Source organism: Glossina fuscipes, unplaced genomic scaffold (genome assembly GCF_014805625.2).
Source record: "Glossina fuscipes isolate IAEA_lab_2018 unplaced genomic scaffold, Yale_Gfus_2 128, whole genome shotgun sequence".
In the NCBI taxonomy this organism is placed as follows: domain Eukaryota; kingdom Metazoa; phylum Arthropoda; class Insecta; order Diptera; family Glossinidae; genus Glossina; species Glossina fuscipes.
In genome coordinates this window covers 1,492,179-1,518,004 of record NW_023998471.1, presented here as the reverse complement: position 1 = coordinate 1,518,004, position 25,826 = coordinate 1,492,179, and the positions used below count along the sequence as shown (strand labels likewise).

The following is a 25,826-nucleotide window of genomic DNA, read 5'->3' as shown; positions in this document are numbered from 1 at the left end:
ATTTATTTGTTATTCAATACTCAGCCGATTCTCATGCATATTGTACTAACTTAAGTTTATATGTAAATACAAATAAGAAATAACAGTTGAGAAGATTTTCAAGAGTAGTTATTCGTAAATCAGTAATCGGATCTCAATACAGATTACGAGCGATATTTTCAAGTGCTTAAATTTCTAAATAATTACAACAGATTTGGTTACCATACATCAAAACAGAAGTGAATATTAACGAATTGATAGTAATAACGTGCATTAATTAAAGTAAGAGAATATTTGAATTCAATCGATATTAGAACGTAAATGAAAATATCATTCTACCAATATCTGTAAAAAATTTAAGTAATAAACTGGCTATTAGTGGCGCGCCCGTAGGACAACAAGCTATATAGCATTAACATCTATCTCTCTCTTACCACGTTCCAACTTTGGTTCGCTATTGAATGATTGCATTCATTTCTAAAAACTCTACCGACATGTATTATATTCTATGTAAATGTACGTAGCTTGTTGCGACACAAAACAAAACAAATTTTAATTATTTCCATGGTCGTCATACATGACCCAGGTGAAAGAAATGAGTCAAGATTAGAGCTTATAGAATGCAGCGGCGGATCAAGCAAGAGAAGGCGCACAGGGAAAACGTTCCGAAGCTGAGAGATTTGTCCGGTATTGTGATTAGTAAATTTTCATAATGCGAATGCTCTAAACGTAAATCCCATCCCCAGTCACGTATAAGGTAAAAAGCAGGCTGCAGGAAAAACTTCCTTTATTGGTCCTACAAAAGTAGAATGTAAGCGTATCGAATTCCTTTGACCATCTCTTTGCGAAAACTAAAAGCGATTTGGGTTCATTGACTGCTTAATGTTAAGACATGAAACCGGGTATGCCAACCAAGAGAAATTATAACAATGTACATTAAGGTCTCAAAACTCTTGCTGTCAAAGACTCGCGCCAAGACCAACATCGTCGTTCTTTTAGTTTAATGTAAATTCCCCTACACCCCCTCTAGTACAAGGTTATTTATGCGAAAGATTTGAAAGAGGCCTATCTTGCATTACACCGATCGAGTTCAGACTCGCTTTTTGAATCGGATTAAGCTCGCCGGTCCGTGTGTCCATTTGTCCGTCTGTCAGTCTTATTTTCTTGCCTTTAACTCAAGCGTTGCAGTTTTTAGATGTTTTGATAAGGTTAACTGTTGAAAAATTTTCGCATCGGACCACTTTCCATATAATACTTCATTTTAAAGTAGCTACATGAGTACTGTAGGATGGTGTAAGCTATTTAATGGCGAGCCGTGGCCCGCTAGAGTGTTTTTACTTATTTTTATTTGAAACTTAAATACTTTTATAAACTTTGCCATCCTTTCTGCGTAATGGTTTCCCCTTTTGTCTTTTTGAAGTTTAAAGGTTGACGAGTCTGGAAAATCGCGATATGAAGCATTAACAAATCGGAGAGATATTTTAATAACAAAACTTAAACATTTGCAAGTAAAAATTTGGATTGATTGGAAACAAAAAATTGGCAAAAACCTTGAAATTGGCCTTCGGTCAAAGGTCTTTGTACTGCTTTCCATGATGGTTGAAAATAATGATAATAAACAAAACGATGGCTTCGCCTTGAGCAATGACAGTGGGATGAATACCAAAATGCTGAATATTCATCCGAGCCATGAGTTATTTACTTTCTTAGCCGAAATTAATTACTTACTAGCATTTCGACAACTATGTTCGACTGAAGGGAATACATTTTTGAACGACTTTCCTCAACTGTTGTGGGATTTTTATGAGGAGCGTGATGACTTATGGCAGAGGAAAATTAAACTAATGAAAATTATTCACTATTACAACGCTGTACAAGAAATGATTTCTAATGATGGAAAATTTAAACTGATTTCATGTGAAATAGATTCAATTAACGATTTAGTAGCAAAGGCTTGGCAAACTGTAACATGGCAAAATTATGGTAAGTACTAATGCCGACATCCGGGATATCTTAAATTGAACTTAATAAATTTAGAATTAAGCATAGACGTCATGTCTATTAACTCGAAGCAATAATGCTTCAATGCAAGGCTTTTTATACCAGCTGTGGTACAAGGATACATTAAGTTTGTGCGGATATGTGTAGCACTTAGAGAAATTTGAAATAGCTGCTGTACCGGTCGGTTTAGAATCACTTTCTGAATCGAGTTAAGCTTATCTGACCGTCTGTCCGTCTTGTTTTCTTACGTTCAAGCTCCATGCCAGAAACTTTTGCGATATTTAGATGAAATTCGGCACATTGACATTGTTCCTGAACTCAAGAATATCATGTTTAACACTAAAAAGCTTAATATAACCTCTAATCCTTTACAAATAGCGCTTGTTCATCATATTCGTGAATATAATAAACATATTATTTCAATGGACGGAATATTTAATTATCCCGTTTTAAGCCTTTTAATAAGAGTATCAGTTATTGATTATGTTTAATTTAAATACAAGCTACGAACAAACAATTCAGTGATGTTAATACCTGAACCATTGTACACATGCAAAAGAGAAACGATGGTACACTATAGTTATCATACTTTTTGTGACACAAAAGAAAACATAAAGAATAATTATCCCGTTTAGCATCGAAAATCAGTGAACGTTTTCGACCTACTCAGGAACAAATTTAATAGCACAAGCCTTTATCAGATGCACATAATGTGCTAGTGGCTTGATCCTCCATGCTCGAAACAGAAAAAGGGGGACAAACAACAGTCTTAAATTAACATTTGATGACGACGCCTGCTAAGATGCCTTTATTCAAATGATCCCGGCTCACAAGTCGACACGCCCTTATTCAACCACGTCCTTTACAATATATCGCTTTGAAGTGGAAAAGCTCAATGCGTTTCTCGAAAAACTCAAACACGTTTTTTTATTTTCTAAATATGAGCTTCATTAAATCTGACTCATCGTTTGGCTTTTCCTATTGCTCTAGCACTTGCGGGATTTCTGGGCGAAATATTAAATCTAAACATTTTTACAGATCAGTCTCTGCTACATTGAAAATCTTTTTTATAGAGCAAAACAGGTAGTTCGACAGGGAGGCCTCCCTTCCCTATACAGGGAAGCATCAAGAGTTTAAAGGGCAAAAAGAGTTAAAAAAAACATCTTATGCACGTAATATAAGATGAACATTAGAAACCGTATTGTTTGTCGGTGATAACACACACTCCTTCCATATAACATCATACACGCAATATCCGTAAAGTATATGATGAATTTGAAGTTCAAAGCGTTTTAGGCTTTAGTATTACGATAGTTCAATCATATAAAGCTATATAAGTGCGAGTTTTAAGTTTTTCTGAAAAGGACTCGCTCTTGAGAAATGGAAATTACATTTACATATATTTCTTATTATTGCAGATCACGATTTAATCGACAAAATCTATTGTGAATGCCAAGAATTGTATACTCGCTTAAAAACTTGTCATGACAATTTAGAATCGATTGCTACAAGTATTTGACAGTGGAGTCGCGATCCTTTACATCAACGAACTTTCAATAATAACAAGAAGCTGTTGACCGCAAGAAGTTTACAAGAGCGTTACAAAGCCCGTTTAACGCAATGTGAAGAATCGAGACTTTTAATCAATAAATTATTAAAAGAAAACCTTTACTTGTTATGCTCTAAAACCCGAGGGCAATTGGAAAGCGATCGCAATGTTCAAGAGGTTAGAAGTGCTTAACAAAAAGCAAATGATTGTTATGAGCTTTTGAATACACATGTATGCATATAATTTTAGTTTCTATTGTCCCTATCTGGCGAACAAAAACAAAAATGTAATAAACATTTGGTTGACGTTTACGAAACAATAAGCAGCGAAGTGTACGAAGGCATGAAGATCAGGTTAGAAGTAAATCTTTTTCAGGGTGACAGCAAAAAAAACCCTTTCATTTTGTTTTTCATAAATTAATTTATCATTAAATCATTCAATAAATAAGTAACAGTTGGTTCACATATACATGATTTTCATTCTTGACTGCGCAGACGTTATTTCGTAATCATTTGGGTTACTGTAAAAGAAAGAAATTTTGATATAAGCTGGGATACCTTCGATGAGCTGCTTCTCGGAGCAAAGCTTTAACCATTTAAAACGTTTTGCTAAGCCTGCGGCCAGGTAGGCAGTGACTGAAAGGAACTAATATACTTTTTCACTAATTTTGCACATAAATAATATCAAATTAATATCTGCTGGGTTCGGTAGGTTCTATTTTCCTAACCTACACCACTTGTCATGTTAGGGTATATTATATTTGTGAAAATGTAAGCAAAACCCAGAGGGACTTGAACTCTTTTATTACTTTAATCGAGCTTGCCTGTCCGTCTCGTTTGCTTACGTTTAACCTAAAGGTCGTAATTTTTAAGATATTTCGATGAAATTTGATATACCAAGCAATGTTTTCGACCAAGGACGAACGCTCTTGAAAATGCTTCAATTCTTTCCGCATTTTCGACCGCTTTCCTTATAAAGTGTTATTTAAAAAAATGGTTAATTGTAGTAAATAAAGTGATGTAGGGCATTTAACTGTGAGCTGCGTCTCGCTAATGTTTTTTCCTCTGTTTGGACGCAATCTTCGCATGGAGTGTTTGCATACACTTACCTGATTGGTACCTGTGTTTCTAGGTTCTTCACAAAAAGCATTATTAGTAAGCTTCTTAGAATTCGACAAAGGTTTTAATTAGGTACAGCCTTATTTTGTTTCTTAAAAGTCCTTTAAAAAGAAAAAAGTGTGAACGCTTTAAGAAATTTTTCATTTCTCGCACTTGGAGCTTAATTATCAACTTTAGTTAGACTAGTTACACCATTCATAGACCATTTCTATCTCCTGCTTGCCTTGTATCTTTGCTATAAACGTCTTTTTTGATTGCCTGTTTTATTAAAAAAATATTTACCATTTCTTGCTAAATAAATACCATCAGAAAACTCACTGCTTTACTATTCATTCAATTAACATACATTTATGTGATAGATGCTCTAAATTTATCTCAATGAATTTATGTAACATTTACGACTTCAGTTTAGAATATCTTTACAATGAAATGACAATTAATACAACAAATCCTGTTGAGCGTCTACCATCCCTAATCGGAAAAATACAAAAGAATCGACAAATTTCCGAGCACAGCAGAAATCAATGGGCAATGGAACGTAACGCGAGTTTATGTGATCAACGTACATTTGCGCAAACACCTCTTTTTGAGGTCGAATTGCATCTAAGCGATATAAAAATTTGCTTCAAACCCTCGTTTGAGGAAAATGAGAAAAATAATTTTCAGCGACTTTTCAACCAATTACTTGATGATGTCAAGGAAACGTATAAATACTTGCTGCGAAGTTTCGATGGCGACAGTTTATTATCACAATTCAAAAATAATAATGCAATTGCAATATTACGAGCAGAGGTAGAAGATTGGGAGATGAATTCAACACCTATTGCCACAATGACTAAATCGGGTTTGTATATTAATTTATTTACGTATGGTAATAATTTCATTAAAACAGCCATCGCAAGACAAGATAACACCCTTTATTACAACAAACCAAGACCATCATCAAGCTATAATCCGACTACGCCGATTATTAAATACCCTACTCTACATTGTCTAATGCAATTCTTATCTTTGCCATACAATACAAATATTATAACCTGGTTTCATAGGAACTTACTATTATAGAATTGTATATTAAGAGATTCAAAAATTCAGCACAGGCTATATCAAACTTCTATTATGGATCAAATTTCTTAATAATATACTAAAACTTGCACTTTTCTACCCTAAAAAAACAAAATTTTCGTGAAAATCTTTATATATGGTAGAATTGAAAAGTAGGCTTGGGTGGTCCAAGCTTTGTAGAGTTAATATTTATATCAAACTACTATTACGGATGACACCTCCAATTTTTCGCGAAAAAAAATAAAATTTTTTGTGAATATCCTTATCTAGGCTAGGATCGAAAGTATAGGACGAGATTGTCCAAATTTACTATAATTAAATTTTTTTATCTTAAATTACTATTATGATCTAATTTTCATGAAGCATTGAAAATTAGACTTTTTTGTCGTATGAACTTCAGTTCGGAGAGGATTCAGAGAGTTCCCCAGCTGGTCCAAAGTTTTCAAACCAATTTAGAATGTCGAAATAGTATTACTTTGACAGTTTTGCCGAGAAATCTTAAAAGTCCAATTTTTTTCCATATAACGATTTTCCGAAATAGGGCATTGTATGGGGAGTAGTCGAAAAAGACGATCGATCTAAACCGTTTTCAACAGCGTCTATTCTATTGGGGCAAAACACGTCGGAGTACCAAACTTCATCAAAATATCTCAAAAATTGCGACCTGTAGCTCGAACACAAATTTACTTTGACGGGCATCAAAAGGACAAACAGACATGCAGGCACACAGACATGCTTAGATCAATTCAAAAAATGATTCTGAATCGATCGGTATTACTATAGGTGGATCTATGTTAAGGCCTTATGCGTCTTATATACATCCACGCAGACTTAATATACTCCGTACCACAAATGGTGTAAGATATAAAAAGTATGGGGTTCCTCTAATCTAACAGTTTCGATATTCGGTTTGCGATGGCGCGTTAAAATCTTCGTAGACCGTGCTTTGGAATACTTTCTTTGCTTCCAGCTTCCGTTGCCCATTACAGAACTGTATAGTGGGCATTTTCGTCAATTCAGAATAGATAAAAAAAATTTACACTTCTTCTTTATCACATATTTTCATAAGCTCGTTAGGATATGATCTCCAGTCATATTGAGAATACCCGTTTAAAGCAAAATAGTACGTCGACATATGTGAATTGAGTGAACGCCACACAAGAAACAAAAATACATTCCAATTGCAATTTCTGGGTTAAGGGGTTTATAGCATAGGACAATGATATCAAAAAACAAAAAAAAAATTATGGCATTACCTACAACCATCTTTAAAATAATGTCACAGAAATCCCAAATCCAGTTCATTCCAATCAATTGATTTTCCTAAATAATAAATTCCCTAGAGAGCGAAAACCCAAGTCCACATTCGTGGCGCGTCATGCAGCTGCCGGCCGAGGCAAACGAATACTGGAAAAGCAGGTTAACTTATACAATTGTAATGTGCCTGTAATAATGTATATAAATAGACTTTTTGCGGAAGGCAGAGTCAGTCGGAAAAGAATGTAGATAGTCATACCCTTAAACAAATTGATTGTAAATAGAGGATCTTAAAGTGAAAACGTGGAAATGTATTTCTCTTGGAAAAGCCACGATCTAGCGATACGAATCGTATCCGAGAATAGCGAATTTGGCAAACGGTAATATATTTTGAAAACTATGTACACCTGCACTTACATATACCGTGAAAGTACGCGTGAAAACGACTAAAACCTTTCTGCTTGAGAGCAGCATTAGAGATAATTTTCGTTTATTTAACCAGTTGTATGTTTATTGAAGTGGTGGGCATATTATATATATAAAAATGCATAAAATGTCAATTGGACTATTAATAATAATTACATCGAACATTTTATATCCAAAACAAGCCCAATAGGTCTATGCAAAAATTTTGTGCGAACGAAAACTTGAGCTCAAATCTATGGAAACGATGAATAAAGAAGTAAAAGTTACCATTTATGAGAGTGCATTTGTTCTTCTTTTCTTTTCGCAATATCAACAACAATACAGATAAAATTCATTCTTTCCCTGGCAGAGTCTAGCTGAGATATAATAATTTTCTGCCTTGGAAAAGAATTCTTTGTAGCAATTTGGCAGAGTACTGGCTTTTACAATTCTCTCCTATTTCTAATTAAAATTATGTTTTATTTGTATATTTGCAAACACACACACAGCCGCATAGGCACGCACACTGAAAATGAACGAAACTCTAAGACGAAGAAAAACGGACACTATTTTTCGAAAATTGAACACTTTCTTAAGAATTTTCTATTACTTGTCGTTGAAAGAAACCGCAGCGAACAAACGTTTCCGCGATATGAATAGAAGCCTTGATCACCCACACATAACTTTTAAATTTAACGTTTTCGTAAGGATCTAAGTTTAAAGCAAGCGCAGCGAACAAAAGTTTTCCAATATTTCAAATAATTGTTAAAATTTCACGATCGATTTGACGACGCGTTAAATGTGTCCCTGTAATATCTTTTCCAGTACTTAACCAATGTATGTTTGTTTCTATTATAATACACTTATTTTATTCGACTAAGGTGAGATAATCGTTTCTATTTCTCTAACCTTAATTCTTAGCTATTTGAGCGATTATTTTTGTGTTTTCAAAACTTCAGGTGGTGGACAGCTACACAAGATTTACTAGATAAACATATCCTTTCTCTAGTTGTTTTTAATTAAATTGCTTTCTAAACTTCAGATTTATTGAAAAAGCGGACTACTGCCATTAGAGATAAACTTAATGGATCAATAAATGCTGCCAATTTATATGCCTCCCAATTTGAAATTTACTCACATTTGTGGAACGAAAAGTACATTAATGTTCTTAAGAAGAATTTACGAGATGCTCGTAATTTCGACTCGACTTGCTACTATATCTTGGATGTTTTTAAACAGTCTGTAAGTATCTATCTTAAAAGACTTGCGTAGGTAGTATCCCAAAAAAATATATATATATATAAAAAAATATATATGAAAACTCTTATGCACATCTATTAATCAGTATTAGTCAAAAAAAATTTCTCGGATTCCCGATTTTTCAAATCGCTTATGATTTTTATTATTAAAATAAAATTAAAATGCACACAATGGATTGAACAAATTTTCAATTTATTTATTTAAATAGATTGAATATTATAAAGACTTACATGAAAACATAGATCAACTTGAAGAAAAACATTGCATTCAAAACTGGCTTTCAATAAACGTGAAACCTCTTAAGTACAGCTTATTAAATTCGGTTTGTAAATGGATTGAATTTTTCAAGGAACGCTTATTCAAATACATGGAGAAAACCATTCAAGTAAGTTTTAAAATCCACTTTAAACTATTTGTATTCATTTTTTTCCGTTTCATTTTTGTATTTACACGAACTTATTTTTCACTTTCTTTAATTGAAAAATACTAATAACTCTCTTCAGGAAAAATATTACATTTTGGCGATTTTTCTCTTTAGAATATATAACAGCACACTAACCTTGACTTCCTATATAAACGTAATAATTGTCGTCACGTATAATTCTGACAGAATGTATAAGACAGACATAACATACCGTCTCCGCTTGTGAATGTGATGAATACAAGTAGACAAGATTTCGAAAGGAACAAGGATGGGTTTAAAGAAGGACATAGCCAGCACATTGCATACATGTCCGATATAATTATCGGATACCCTTTCCCTTTTGTTCTTTGTGCAAAAAGATGATGGAATTAAAATTATTGTTACATAGAATTTACATATGGCTGTTACGATAAGGTTTAACTTGCAATGCATTGTAGTGTATCAGAAAAGGCATTTGTGAGAAGACTGACTCTTGGTCTTCGGAGAGAACTGTTGCTAAGTCGTAACGGATGACGGGAAAGGAATGCGCTACAATATTCGTACCGCAGAAATCATATTGATAATCGTATAGCCAACAAAGATTACAAAATGAAAAGAATCCCCGTAAAGAACAAAAGATAGAAACTTATTACCCCGATATTTGACGTTTTGCTCCAGTAAATCTATTAGTCTCTTATATCCCTCTATATACTCGAGAGGGTCAATGTCTAAGTACTAAGGCGAATATATGACTTACACGCTATCGACTACTTTAACTTTGGAACCAGATAGGTAAACACAAAGAAATAAAAAAAAGTGAAGCAAAGAAAAGAAAATTTTCCCGCATATTTCGGATCGAAAATCATAACATTGTTTTTCAAAGTTTAACTAATAATTTATATATTTGCTTATGTATTTTCAGAAGTACGACATTTTTATCGAAAGAGGCTTCAACTTGCTGCAGTTGCATATAAAGCGTGATGATTTAGGAACTCTTTTACAAATACTAACAATAATTAGGCAAATTTATGAACATGAAGCTGAAACTGATAATATATTTAAGCCATTGAAAGAGGCCGTTGCTTTACTGAAGAGTTATGGTGCGTGTTTTAATGCGGAATTCTTACGAAAAATCGATCATCTGCCCGCCCAATGGAATCAACTTAAAAGGTTAGCCACAACAAAATCCGAAGCGTTACGTGAAACCAAATTATATCAACAGCAAAGAATAGCGACTCTTACAATGATCTTCTCTTGCTACGCGCAATCATTTGCTAAACGTTTCCATCGAATGACGGCAAGCAAACGACGCATTTCAAGTCTATTCTATATTAACAGTAATACATTTCGTAATTTTCTTTGCAGTTTTTTAAAGTTCCATGCCCCGAAGTTTATTCGCTCTGTGATAGGATTTGTCAGAAATTAAATTACTATTTCACCACACATCAAAAAATATCGAACTGTTCACAAGTTCTTGAAATTGACCCACCGGACTATGAGGTTTTGCATAAATGCAAAATGCAAATAAAACATATAAAAGTAAGTGCATAAGTAAGTATGTCTATGGGCAAACAGATCGACTAATTATCTTGATTTCCTTTTCTACTTTGCATAAGCAACTATGGGATTATGTTAATGTTATTGAATCTAGTGTTAATCACTGGCGCACTAGGTCTTGGCTTAAATTAGACATTGATGATGTAGAGAATTACTGTAAGCAGTTTACACGAGATCTACGTTCTCTTGATAAGAGCATACGAGATTGGGCACCGTACTTGCATATCGTAAGACTGCTTAAAGAATTAAACTCTTCTTTTCGAACCGTTACCGAACTTCAAAATCCGGCATTAACGGAACGTCACTGGATGGAATTGATGACTGAATTAAAGGTGAGCTTGGATGGACTCGATCACGATTTTTAACAAAAAATATTGCGAAATTTATTCATTGTTTTCATTTGATTTGCTTTTTAAGATGTCAACAACTTATTCCTCGGACTATTTGGTAAGTTTAAGAAGACAATTTTACATTACCCATAACTAGAGTATAAAACGGGGGAGAGGCGAATTACTTTTTTGCCGTTCTGCTTATAACAGTCAAAGAACTTATCATTTATATATGATATTGAAGTCCTTCACAAAATTCTTGCGTTCAAGCTATGGGTCGTAAATATTTTGATAAGATTTGGACATATTTTTGCCGCAGACATTAAAACAAGCCTAACTATTTAGCGCCCAATTTAAGAAAAGCCTGCAAGTTACAATTTTTATACCCTACACCACTTCCGTCACAACGTTATATTAAGTTTAAGCGGATATATGCATCGCCGAGAAGGACTTGAGATAGTCCTGTCTTTAATTACACAGAGCAATTCTGCCTCGATCTAAGTTTCCCTGCCGGTCTGTCCTTCTTGTTTTATAGTATTCAACTTAAAGCTCACAATTTTTGAGATATTTTGAAGAAATCTGGTACACTGACATATTTTAGCACAAGGACCAACACTTTTGAAAATGACTCCCATCGGACCACTTTTCCGACCACATAATACCTTATTTTGAAAAGTCGTTAAAGTCGTCGTCGAATAATTCCAATAAGCAAAATGGGTCAATAGAGGACCGTGTGCCACTAGTAATGTTTTTGCTAGTTAATATTCGAAAATTTGCTGAAAGTTTGGATCGAACAGTACAATGCCACGGCCCATGTCGCACGACGTGTCCCACTGTAGTGTTTTTACTTGTTAAAATTTGTTAATATCTGATGACATGTTGAACATTTGAATCGAACGGAACAATTGCGCGGCCCAACTGGCAGGCTGCGTCCCACTATAGTCTTTTGACTTGTTAGTATTTAAATATGTATCGATAAGCTTCCCTTCCACCGAAGTGGGCAGAATGCCCCGTCCATATAAATATCTCCACTTAGCATTTAGGAGCTAATCACACCCAGGGCGAGCGAATGCCGTGTTCTTACTCCATGTGCCATCTACAGCCGCTTAAGCCTTCACGGCACGAAGCGTAGCATTCTTACGTGTTAACCATATTTCTTTTCAAATTTTTAAAAGCTTTCTTTAAAAATAAATCCACGTACTACACTCGACGAGCTGTCATCACTGGGTCTTTATAAACATGAAGAGGAAATTAAGAATTTTGTTGATCGTGCGGTTAAAGAGATGGCTGTAGTTAAAATGTTGGACGAAATTAATAAGACTTGGTCATTTATGGAATTTTATATCGAGCCCCATCATCGTCGCCAAGAAATAAACATGCTAAAAGTGTCTGAGGAATTTATAGAAATTCTAGATGATAATCAAATTCAGTTGCAAAATATGACGGCATTAAAGCATGGGACGTACATCAGTGAGAAAATCAATTATTGGCAGAATATCTTGGCTAAAGTGGAAATATTTATCAATAGTTGGCTGGAAGTACAGAGGAAATGGATGTACTTGGAAAGTATATTCATTGGTTCGCCGGATATAAGAGCACAACTTAGTCAAGATACAATGCATTTCGAAGAAATTGATGAAAATTTCAGATCATTGCTTAATAAAGTTGTTTCGGTGCGCACTGCCAAAGCAATTGTTTTGGAACATGAAGATATGTTTGCAACGTTGATTCATTTGCAGGAACAGTTGACACTTTGCGAGAAAGCTTTATACGAGTATTTAGAGACAAAACGTATGACATTTCCCCGATTTTATTTTATCTCATCTGCTGATCTCTTGCATATACTGTCGAATGGTAGTAATCCTCAGATAATAGATCAACATTTAATAAAACTTTTCGATTCAATACTACGGTTAGTGTACAATGCTGGTACCACGCAAGCGATAGGCGTTATATCCAAAGAAAACGATGAATATGTTCAATTTATGTCGAATTATATCGAGTGCTCCGGTAAGGTAGAATTGTGGCTAACAAATCTGATCGAAGAAATGCGTTATACTTTACATGAACTCTTCGATCGCGGATTGCATGCGTATGCGAAGAAACCTAGAGAAAATTGGATTTTCGATTGGCCTGCACAAGTCGCGCTATGTTGCAGCCAAATCTATTGGACTGCGGAAGTAAATAAAGCATTTGTCTGGATTGAAGAGGGTTACGAAGCTGCGATGCGAGAATTTCACAAGCAGCAAGTAAGCCAATTAAATGCGTTGATAAATCTTTTAATGAGCGACTTGAAGCCGGGAGATCGGCAAAAAATTATGACCATGTGTACCATAGATGTTCACTCCCGGGATGTTGTTAACAAAATTATTTCGGGCAAAGTCGATAATTCTTCAGCTTTTCCTTGGCAAAGTCAATTGCGTCACAGATGGGATTCCAATAATAGGAAAGACACATCTTCAGGTTATGCTATGGATTGTTTTGCGAATATTTGTGATGCAGAATTTCAGTATGCTTACGAATATCTGGGCAATACCACACGTTTAGTGATTACACCACTTACAGATCGTTGCTACATTACCTTAACTCAGGTGAAATCCTCAATTTTCCTATCATCGGTATATGTTTATTAGGAAAGAAAATGTTTTCTTCTTTAACACGTAAGTCATTGCATTTAGTGATGGGAGGTGCAACAGCGGGCCCTGCTGGTACCGGCAAGACAGAGACTACAAAAGACCTAGGGCGAGCCTTAGGGGTAATGGTTTATGTTTTCAATTGCTCGGAACAAATGGATTACAAGTCCTGCGCTAATATCTACAAAGGTTTGGCGCAAACAGGAGCATGGGGATGTTTTGACGAATTTAATCGTATCTCAGTTGAAGTGCTTTCAGTTATTGCGATCCAGGTTAAAACTATTCAAGAAGCGATAAAGGTTTTCTTTTCAAACTCTGATTTTACAACTTTCACTTGCCTTAACTGAATTTTATTTCAGATGTTTAAAAAAAAATTTTTGTTTATGGGCGAAGAAATAGCGCTCGAGCCCTCTGTAGGTATCTTTATTACTATGAATCCAGGTTACGCCGGACGCACGGAATTACCGGAAAATCTAAAAACTTTGTTTCGCCCGTGTGCCATGATTGTGCCGGATTTCGCGTTAATTTGCGAGATAATGCTAATGGCTGAAGGATTCCAAGATGCTTATAGATTAGCTCGAAAATTCATCACTTTATACACTTTGTGCAAAGAGTTGCTATCGAAACAAGACCACTATGATTGGGGATTACGGGCCATCAAATCAGTATTGGTGGTTGCTGGGTCTCTAAAACGGGACGACCGTAGCCGACCGGAAGAACAAGTGCTTATGAGAGCTCTACGCGACTTCAATATACCAAAAATTGTCACTGAAGATGTATCAATATTTACGGGTCTTATCGGCGATCTTTTCCCAGCAATAGATGTGCCTCGTAAAAGAAGATTTGATTTCGAAAAAACAGTACGACTTGCCATAACTGAAATGAAATTGCAACCGGAGCAACGTTTTCTTATGAAAGTTGTTCAGCTGCAAGAGTTATTCGATGTACGTCATTCTGTGTTTATAGTAGGAAATGCGGGAACAGGCAAAACAAAAACTTGGCAAACTCTACATGAAACCTATCATATGCAAGGATTGAAGCCTGTTTGCAACGTACTCAATCCAAAAGCCTTAACTAACGATGAACTATTCGGTATTGTTAATGCCAAGACGCGAGAATGGAAAGATGGCTTGTTTTCATCAATTATGCGAGATCAAGCCAATATGACGCAAGATAATCCTAAATGGATTGTACTTGATGGTGACATAGATCCTATGTGGATTGAAAGTCTTAATACTTTAATGGATGATAATAGGATTTTAACTTTGGCTAGCAATGAACGAATTTCTCTTAAGAAAGAAATGCGCCTAATTTTTGAAGTCGGTCACTTAAAAGCAGCTACACCGGCGACGGTATCTCGAGCCGGAATATTATACATTAACACGCAAGATTTGAGCTGGTCATCGTAAGATCATTTTTAAATTAACATAAATGATCAGAACGGTAGGTAATCCATTTCAATGTTAATTTTAATTTCAGATATGTTGTATCGTGGCTCGAAACCCGCACAGATCTTATTGAACGGAGTATTTTGACAACTCTTTTCGAAAAATACTATCCTCGACTAATGCAACATCAGCAAAATTTCAAACGCATTATACCTATCCCTGTAATAGCTATGATTCAAATATCATGCCATCTGCTAGAGAGCTTACTTGAGACATCACTCAAGTCGAATAGCATCTTAGTTGAGACATCGAGGCTTAGCCAGCCTTGCAATTCTCAGCATAACAATGATACTACAGAAATTATGGAGACCCATTTAACATTAATGTTCACTTATGCCACTATGTGGGGATTCGGGTCCATTCTACATGAGGATCAAATCATTGATTGGCGTCGCGAATTCCATAAATGGTGGACATCAGAATTTAAGGACATCAAATTGCCTTCGCTCGGAACTATATTTGATTATTATCTGGATGTGCAAGCTCAAAAATTTACACCTTGGGCCGACGTGGCTTGGCAAACACCTTGTAATTTAATTGATTTGGATACACCGCTGCAGGTTTGGTTTGAAAAAATTTAAGAATATTCCAGTAATACATTCGCTTTAAGGCGAACCTAATTCCCCAAATGATTGATGATTGAAAATGCTTAGAAGTAGAATGAATTTTATCATTCAGTTTTCTTAATCTTAGTTCCCGTACATCGTCCATCCGTTTGCTCGTCCGTCGACTGCATCTGTCTGCTCTTCAAACTCCTAAAATCAAAATTAATCAACCTTCGTTAACAAATCTGCAAAATGCGGGTAAAAAATAATCAATAGTCGCAACGTCAGCTTGACAAAGTCACAAAGAGCCCATTACGATGTAGGAGCATTTAAATATCCCAAATTAGGTGAAGACACTTTCTATCTATTGGTATTATATTGTTCGGTATCATCTCATAGAATATTTTAATTCAAACCGCGGAAACAAATCGACTCATGTATTTTTTGAAAACACTTATGGAACGAAATTTGCCTTGCATGTTAGTTGGGACATCGGGATGCGGTAAAAGCTCTATATTTCGTGAGCTTTTTAAAAAATACACCAGCTATCAAGACGCCATCACTATAAAGAACTCTTCCGCTTCAACTGTTATACAAGAAATTCATTTCAACTTTTATACGACCTCAGAGATTCTACAGAAAATTTTAGAATATCCTTTGGAAAAAAAATCGGGAAAATGTTACGGACCTATAGGCTCTAATCGTCGATTAATTTACTTTATCAATGACTTAAATATGCCAAAAGTCGACGCTTACGGTACTGTACAAGCTCATACCATTATACGCCAATTTATGGATTACAGACAATGGTAAGGACTTTGGCTTTCACTTGTTGGCTTAATATTCAAATTACTAATCAATTTTTTCCTTTGTTTTTCAGGTACGATCGCCAACATTTACGACTGAAAAACATACGTAAATGCCAGTTCGTTGCTTGTATGAACCACACTGCTGGATCCTTTACCATAGATCCGCGTTTACAACGACATTTTTGCATATTTTCTTTAGCCGCCCCAAGTGAGGAGACACTTCATTACATATATGGTACAATTCTTAGTTCACATTTGGAAAATTCAAGCAATAATTTTTCAAAGGAAATCAAAATGATCGGCGACCTTTTGGTACGTGTTGGGATTTACCTTCACCGAAGAGTTGAATATCTTTTTCCAGCAACAGCTTTAAAATTCCATTATACATTTAATATGAGAGACTTGACAAATATTTACCAGAATGTAGGGAACAGCGTTGGCGTTAGTAATACCGGATCGAATGCAGCGTTGACAAATTTCACTGGAACAATTTGCAGTAAACCTTCAGATCTCATTCGCTTGTATGTTCATGAAGCATTTCGTGTTTATCACGATCGACTAGTGGATCAATTCGATATCAAATCGTTCAAGAGCTCAATTCGAGACGTTTTTAAAAAAGATTTTGAAGACTTTGATGAAGAATTTGTATTTTCAGAACCATTAATATATTGTCACTTCACGCAATCATTAGTGGACCAAAGATATATGCCAATTAGTGGTTGGCAGCGTTTATATGAATCACTTATGGAAGCTTTAATCAATTATAACGACGTCTCCGGTCATATGAACTTGGTTCTTTTTGAAGACGCTATGAAACATTTGTGCCGGTAAGTCCCATTAGTTGGAATAGAGTGACTGATTTTCCTAAGAATAAGTACATTTTATTAATTATTTAGGATAAATCGAATTTTAGAAAGTCCCTGCAGTAATGCTTTATTAGTGGGTGTGGGAGGATCCGGCAAACAAACATTAACTCGATTGGCTTCATTTATATCATCTCTGAGTATCTTTCAAATACAAATAAAGAGAGGATTTTGCTCTCAGGACATGAAAGATGAGATGGCTGCATTATATATGAAAGTTGGATTGAAAAATATCGCTACAGTATTTTTAATATCTGATACGCAAATACCCGATGAATCAATATTAATTTATATAAATGATTTCTTGGCTTCTGGCGAAATACCCGATCTTTTCAGCGACGATCAATTAGAATCTATAATGAATACTATACGCGGCGAAGTGAAACAAAGTGGAATACTTGATATAAAGGAAAATTGTTGGCGCTATTTTGTGATGAAAGTTCGCAGACTTTTAAAGGTAGTGCTATGTTTTTCACCCGTCGGCCATAGTTTTCGCCGGAGAGCTAGAAAATTTCCAGCGATAATAAAGCATACAAGTATTGATTGGTTTCATGAATGGCCCGATTCAGCTTTGGAATCAGTATCTCGGAAATTTTTAAACGAAGTATCTGAAAACATTTTACCGGTAAATTAAGTTTGATTTAATGATTGCTTTAGAAAATTAATCGAAATATATCCTTATTTTTAGCACAATTTCATTAAACCCATAAGCACATTTATGGCTTACGTACATGGGACAGTAAATCAAATTTCCAAAGTATTTAAACAAAATGAAAAGCGATTCAATTATACGACACCGAAAACATTTCTTGAATATATCTTTTTATACCGCAAACTTTTAATTGAAAGAAACGACGAGTACACCAAACGCATTAATCGCTTAGAAAGCGGTATGGCGAAATTAGCGGAATGTTCAATTCAAGTAGAAATTTTAAAGGTAAAGCATTTCAATCAGATAATACGCAGATAAGACAGTTTTTACATTCGAAGAAGAAACAACAACAGATGGGAACTATAGGGAGACGTATATAGATGATTCCGACATTAAATTTTCCACTGAGCTCTATGTAACAGGTTACACTTAAGCAACTCTTTGCTCGCTGCTAAGAGTCGAGAACGAGTCATGCTTCTAACTAGCTCTCCGCACTTCGATTATCGCCCCATATCGAAACCGAATGGAACCGAGTTTTTTTTATGAAACATATTTGCAATTTTTAATATCAAGATGGATAGGAGGGTTTTTTAAACTACTTTCATAGAAACCCTGCTTAAAAAAATAAGTTTTTAGATAGCAAAATGTGCTGATATGTGGCCAAAAATAATGCTTTGACATATTGGTGCATGTTGGCGCACGCCATGAAAGTCAAATCCTTATAAGAAAATAAAGTGTAAATTTTGGCATTTTACGAACGACGAAAATAGTGGCGGAGGATACTTTTATAATAAATCTTGCACGAGTATATAGTTTTAACTTGTTTTCATCCATTTTATAGGATCAACTTGCAACGCAACAAATACAGCTTAATGCTAAAAATAGTGCCGCTGATAAATTAATCGGAGTCATTAGCTCTGAAAGCGAAAAAGTTAGGAATGAAAAAAATATTGCTTCTGAAGAGGAGAAACGTGTAAAAATAATTGAGGAAGATGTCTTAATTAAAACAAAAACATGCGAAGAAGATCTAAGAAAAGCAGAACCAGCTTTAGTTGCTGCCCAGGCAGCTTTAAATACGCTTAACAAAAACAATTTAACGGAACTGAAATCATTCGGTTCACCTCCAAAAGCTGTAGTCAATGTATGTGCGGCCGTTATGGTGCTTTTGGCCGTCAATGGGAAAATACCTCACAATCGTAGTTGGAAAGCGGCTAAATTGATGATGGTACGAGTTGATCAATTTTTAAATGATTTGATTAATTACAACAAGGAAAACATACATCCAAATATAATCGATCTATTGGAAAAATACCTCGAGGTAAGTATATATAAAAAATGTTTTTCCATTGCATATAAGAGGCGATCGTAGTTCAATAAGGGACCAAGTAATTTGCTAATAGAACTGTTCCTCCTTAAAGCTTATTCCATTTTATCATTTCGACTAGAAGATGTCCAGCTAAAATGTTTCGGAGATTATTGGCTTTTACAGCTTGGCCTAGGTTTGTTGAAAAGAAAGTATGACCGAAAGATGGAACCGTACTCTAAGTAATCAATTTTGGTAGATGTAATTGCTTTTCATTTTTTACCTGCTTAAATAAATGTTGCTATCCACTGAACAAAAAGTACGTGTATGTCATCATAGTTATGTGCATTGAAAATGATCTTGCTGCCCGATTTGATTTAGAAGCATTGAGACCCAGACACCCAAACGGATTCGAAATAGACTCCCGTTTTACTACACCCTTTTTATTACACCGATCAATTTAAGATCACTTCATGAGTCGATTTACGGTTGTCCGTCCGTCTGTTTGTCTTGCTTTATTGTATGTAACATACGGTCCGCTATTTTCGAGATATTTTGATGAAATTTAGTGCACCGACTTTCTTTCGCCCAAGGACGTACGCTATTGAAAATGTTTTGAAAGGGACCACCTTTTTGACCACTTCCCATACGACGCCATATTTTAAAAACTCATTTTCTGAATATAGGGAAATTAGCGGTGGGTTCTGCAATCCTTTGCATAAAATTCGCGTAAGAAGCCACGCATGCGACGAGTACAAATCTGTAGTATCTCCAAGTGTGTAGGATGCGAAACCTCAAAAGCATAAATATCAATGTTTTGGATTTTATCGCTTACTATAGAAAATTGGTATCAATGTTAACTTGACGTTTTTGCAACGTCTCTAATCGAATATTTTAAAATTGTATATATCTTTTAAAGGATCCAGAATTTAATCCGGATAAGGTTGTACAAAAGTCTGTAGCTGCTGCGGGCCTTTGTGCATGGGTTATTAATATTTATCGTTATTATCAAATCTTTTTATTTGTTGGGCCAAAACAACGGGCTCTGAAAGATTCTCAAGAGGAATTGAAAAATGCCAGGGAACATTTACATTATTTAAAAAGCAAAATAATTAGTTTAGAGCATAAACTCGCTCAGATACAAGCCGAATTCGAAGAGGCTGTAAACGCTAAGCAAAAATGCCAAGCAGACGCTGATAAAACTACGAATACCATCGATGTGGCACATCGCCTAGTAAATGGATTGGTTAATGAAAACATACGCTGGAAACAATCTGTGCAAAGGTGCGAATATTTGCACAGATTTCTTTTCACCGATATGATATACTAATTTTAATCATCCCAAATAGTTTGATTTCTAAAATTGCAACATTACCTGGAGACATGCTATTAATATGCTCCTTTTTGTCTTACGTTGGATCTTTTACTAGACGATATCGTGATGAACTGCAACAAAAACTTTGGATACCGAATTTTAAAAAGCTTCAGGTATAAATAATCATTACTTGTGTTATTATCATTTTAAGTTAATCGGCTTTCTTTTATTACCTTTTAGCCTGCAGTTCCTCACACAGACGCGGAAAATTTTCTTATGTTATTTACCGACGATGCGCAAATTGCTATTTGGAATAACGAAGGTTTACCAATGGATCGTATGTCAACCGAAAATGCTACAATTTTGGTGAATTCTACTTGCTGGCCACTAATAATTGATCCACAATTGTAAGAACTGCATGAAACCTTTATATTGAGCACCAATATTAACAATCAATTTGAAAAGAGTTTTATAATCATCATTAAGAATTAAAAGTCATTTTGAATACTACTCTATGTAAAGTAACTGTTTACGAAGAACTAAGAAGTAAGAAAGTTATATTCGGCGGGAACCGAATCTCGCATATCCACCACTATGTTTTTCGCATTCTACTTCCCAAACTTTTTTATTTCACAACTATATCGCAGGTAATATTAAGAAAACATTAGTCGCGGTCTCCACTATATTCATTTTAAAATTACCCCATCTTTAGGCAGATAATACATCTCCATTTGAGGAGTGCACAAAATAGTTTTAAACTAGTTTTAAATAGTTTTAAAATAGTTTTAAAATAGTTTTTTAAGTATTAACCCTCAGAAAATTGAAAAAAAATAAATTTAATTACTTGTAACTCTGTATGGGCAGCCGATTGGCCCTACTTTTTTGACCTAGAGAGTAAATTGTCTTGTAAAGCAAATGTGGAAAGTTTCAGACTTCCATCTTTAATAAATTCCGACTAACGAGCAAAACTCCAAAAATTTTTGTTAGAAAAAAATGAGTTGCGTTCAGTTTACGCTCCATTACGCGCTTTTGCTCGGACCAATTTGGCCAATTTTCAATACCAACTTGCACGCAGAAACTCCCAATTTTTCCACCAAATTTGAAGTCGATAACTTCATTTTTGCGACCAAGAGAGTACCACACGCAGTCACATGGACATGGGAAAAATCAGTTCAAAATCTCTCTCTCTATCTCTGAAGCTTCCTTTTGGGTGTTACATATATTTAAAAAAAAAGAGTAAAATGACTATACCCCATCTCACAGTGGTGGGTATAAAAATCAAATTACAATTGAACTTTAAATTATTAAGCGATGAGTATAAAAACACTTAGTTAGAGTGTACGATATAAGTAGCTTAAGTAATTTTCGTCTCAGGCAAGGCATCAAGTGGATTAAAAATCGTTTTGGCGAAGCTTTAATTGTTATACGCCTGTCAGAGAGAAATTTTTTAGAAAAACTCGAGAGTGCAATTACCAAAGGTGATACAGTCCTTATGGAACAAATTGAAGAAACTGTAGACACTGTCCTTGATCCTCTTATGAGTCGTTTCCTTATCAAAAAAGGCCATTATATACGTATCGGCGATAAGGAATTAGAATTCAATCCGAATTTTCGTTTAATTTTGCAAACCAAGCTAGCGAATCCTCATTTTAAGCCCGAAATGCAAGCGCAAACGACACTCATCAATTTTACTGTTACTCCAGATGGCCTTGAAGAGCAACTTTTGGCAGAGGTTGTAAAAATGGAACGACCCGATTTGGAAAAAATGAAAGCCAAGCTTACAATTCAGCAAAATAAATTTAAAATATATTTGAAAGATTTAGAAGATGATTTATTGGCGCGCCTTGCATCAGCGAAAGAAAATATTTTGGATGACAATGAATTGGTGCAAAATCTCGAGGCGACTAAACGTACTACAGACGATATTGAAATCAAAGTGAATGAAACACGCGCTACTGCCATGCAAATTGATGACGCACGCAATATGTACCGTCCGGCTGCAAATAGGGCTTCCCTACTATATTTTATTCTTTTTGATTTGGGACGAATTAATCCGATTTATCGATTTTCTCTCAAGTCCTACATGCACGTCTTTAAGCAGGCGATAAAACTGGCCGCACCAGAAAGTCGTCAAAATAAGCGCGTAGCTCTGCTTGTCGAGTCGATTACGCTGCGAACGTTCCAGTACACTATTAGAGGACTATTCGAAGTGGATAAATTGACCTTTACAACGCATATGACTCTTCGTCTAATGGCCAATTCAAAATGTATTTGCGCAGAGGAAATCGATTTCTTATTACGATATCCCCACGATCCCAATACTTCGGCGCCTGTTGATTTTATCAATTCAAATTCATGGGGCGGTATAAAATCATTGTCACTTTTAGAGGATTTCTATGGCCTGGATAAAGACATCGAAACGTGCTCTAAACGATGGCGCAAATTCATAACAAGCGAAGCTCCTGAACTGGAGCAACTACCGGGCGAATGGAAACATCGTACGCGTTTACAAAAACTTTGTATATTAAGGGCAGTGCGTCCGGATCGTGTAAGCAATGCTCTAAGGTAAATGTCTCAAGTCAATCTTTTTGCAATCGTTTCCTTAATGAATATATCTACTTACAGAGATTTTGTGGAGCAAACCATGGGAAAAGAGTATGGTACTATCAAGTCGTACCAACTTGGAGAAATTTTAAAGGAAATTTCTGCATATATTCCAGTGGTATTTATACTCTCACCAGGTGTTGATCCAATAAGAGACGTGGAATCTATTGGCTCCAAGCAGGGCTTCACTTCCGAAGCAGGAACGCTAATAAATATATCACTTGGACAAGGACAAGAAATTGTAGCTGAACAAGCTATTGGCACTGCCTTGAAAACAGGTCAACAATGGGTAGTGCTGCAAAATATACATCTTGTTAAGCATTGGTTGCCTACTTTAGATAAGTTGATTGAAAATATTTCGTCGGAAAGGCTTCCTAAAGCGGAATCAAACTTTAGATTATTTATTAGTCTCGAACCAGCTCCAGATCCCCAATATCATATTATACCTCAAGGTATTTTGGAGTCTTCTTTAAAAATAGTGAACGAACCTCCATCGGGAATGGCTGCCAATTTGCATAAGGCTTGGGATAATTTTTCTTCCGATACATTAGAAACATGTACTCAAGAGGCGGAATTTAAATCCATATTATTCGCTCTTTGCTTCTTTCATTCAGTTTGCAGTCAAAGATATAAATTTGGTCCATTAGGTTGGAATAAGACATATCCATTTAATATAGGCGATCTCACAATATCAGCATCCGTGCTGCGTAATTATCTCGAAAAGTGTAGTCATATACCGTGGGAAGACTTGCGATACTTATTCGGTGAGATAATGTATGGCGGTCATATTACAGATGATTGGGATCGTCGTTTATGCCAAACATATTTAGAGGAAATTTTACAACAGGACTTAATTGACGGCGACTTTGAGCTGTGTCCAGGATTCCCTTCTCCCCCGAATTTAGATTTTCAAGGATATCATGATTATATTTCTGAAGTTTTACCTGTTGATTCACCTACACTGTACGGTCTACATCCTAATGCCGAAATCGGTTTCCTAACAAACATATCTGAGCAGATGCTAAAAACCATATTCGAATTGCAACCAAGGCAATCCGATTTAAGTACGAACTATGGAGCGCCCCGAGAAGAATTAGTTAAAATAATGATTGATGATTTTCTTGATAAATTGCGAGATGAATTTAATCTACAAGCATTACTGAATCGGGTAGGAAGCAAAACCCCGTTTGTTGTCGTTGCTCTTCAAGAATCGGAACGCATGAACATGTTAATACATGAAATAAAACGTTCCTTGCGAGAGTTACTGTTAGGTTTAAAGGGTGAGCTTACTTTAACTGTAGAAATGGAACGACTCGATCATGCCATATTTTACGATCAAATACCCGAGACTTGGATGAATTTAGCATATCCAAGCATGTTAAATCTGCAAAGTTGGTTCGCCGATTTATTGCACAGAATCAAAGAGTTATCCTTATGGCTTAATGACTTTAAATTACCTTGTACGATTTGGCTGGGGGGACTTTTCAGCCCACAGAGTTTCCTTACAGCCATAATGCAAGAAAGCGCAAGAAAGCGCGACTTACCGCTCGATCGTATGTGTTTACATTGTGACGTAACCAAGAAGGATAAAGATTCGATTACGTAAGTTAAAGTAACTCAAATGAACATATTTATATATACATATGGTATATTCAAAATTTATACACTTAATCTTAGTTTGCCTCCCATCGAAGGTGCATTTGTTCATGGACTTTTTTTGGATGGTGCAAGTTGGGATTGCCAGCTTAATTCAATCGTTCCTCTGCACCCGAAAGAACTGTTTTGTGCTTTACCAATAATTTACATCAAATCAGTAGTGCAAAGTAAACACGATTTTCTACATGTATACGAATGTCCTCTTTATAAAACCAGGTTTGTTGGATAACGCATCCTAACTAAATAAATCAAATTTATTCAGAAGAAAGAAAGCTAAGTTTCGGTTAGTTCCTATTGTTAGGGATTATTCATCATTTATATATTACATACATGTATGACACGGTATGTTATTAATTGAAGCATTTTGTTTTGGAGGCGTTGTATACGCCTCTATGAAAATGGACATAAATGTTTCTACGCTTCTGGTAAACGCTTCTATCGTAAATTCGTATAAGACGAAGAGAAACTTATTAAATCTTTCACATTGCGATATGTCATTATTTCGAGGATATTAAAGACTCCAACTAGCTATTAGAAACCACATAGACAAGAACAAATAATGTTCGTCTTCTATAGTTTTTTGAAACGTTTAAAAAAATTGCAATTAAAACCCGTAACTATAAATTGAAGCTTCACCGAGAAGATAAACCTATTCAAAGATGACAAAACAAGAAGCATCTTGCATGTAAAACTTGAAATCGCTAACAAAATTTCGAAATTTTGCTTTTGACAAAATATTTTCTTGACTAAAGTCTTAGCATCTAAGTCACTACAGTCACTAGCGTCGAAAGCTATCTAAAACTTTTTCGAAAACTCGTAACGCATTTGAGATTTGAACGAGTTGTTAGTTGTAACTCTTTGCCTACTCGCTTTTCAATTTAATACATGATGGCGAATATATTTTTTAGTTTTAATTCCTTTTATTGTATGTTTGTATATGTTTTGCAAGACTCAAATTTCTATATATATTTTTAGATTTCGTGAAAGTACCTATGTGTGGACATTTAATTTAAAAACATGTGACAGACCAGCAAAATGGATCTTAGGAGGAGTTGCGTTGTTATTGCAACCATAA

General features: G+C 35.3%; 1 protein-coding gene across 1 annotated transcript; it reads left to right on the top strand.

Annotated features, from left to right (window-relative positions):
• The first annotated feature begins 5,446 nt into the window (after window positions 1–5,446).
• Window positions 5,447–25,826, top strand: LOC119640842 (dynein beta chain, ciliary). The gene is made up of 22 exons (XM_038039103.1): window positions 5,447–5,491; window positions 8,417–8,616; window positions 8,843–9,019; window positions 9,960–10,334; window positions 10,403–10,576; window positions 10,654–10,926; window positions 12,099–13,514; window positions 13,589–13,855; window positions 13,916–14,961; window positions 15,036–15,564; window positions 15,949–16,358; window positions 16,430–17,185; window positions 17,255–17,846; window positions 17,910–18,158; window positions 18,715–19,191; window positions 20,096–20,460; window positions 20,526–20,664; window positions 20,732–20,898; window positions 21,866–23,056; window positions 23,117–24,697; window positions 24,773–24,967; window positions 25,727–25,826. The coding sequence occupies exons 1-22, from the start codon at window positions 5,455–5,457 to the stop codon at window positions 25,824–25,826; spliced, it is 10,716 nt and encodes a 3,571-aa protein (XP_037895031.1). The 5' UTR covers window positions 5,447–5,454.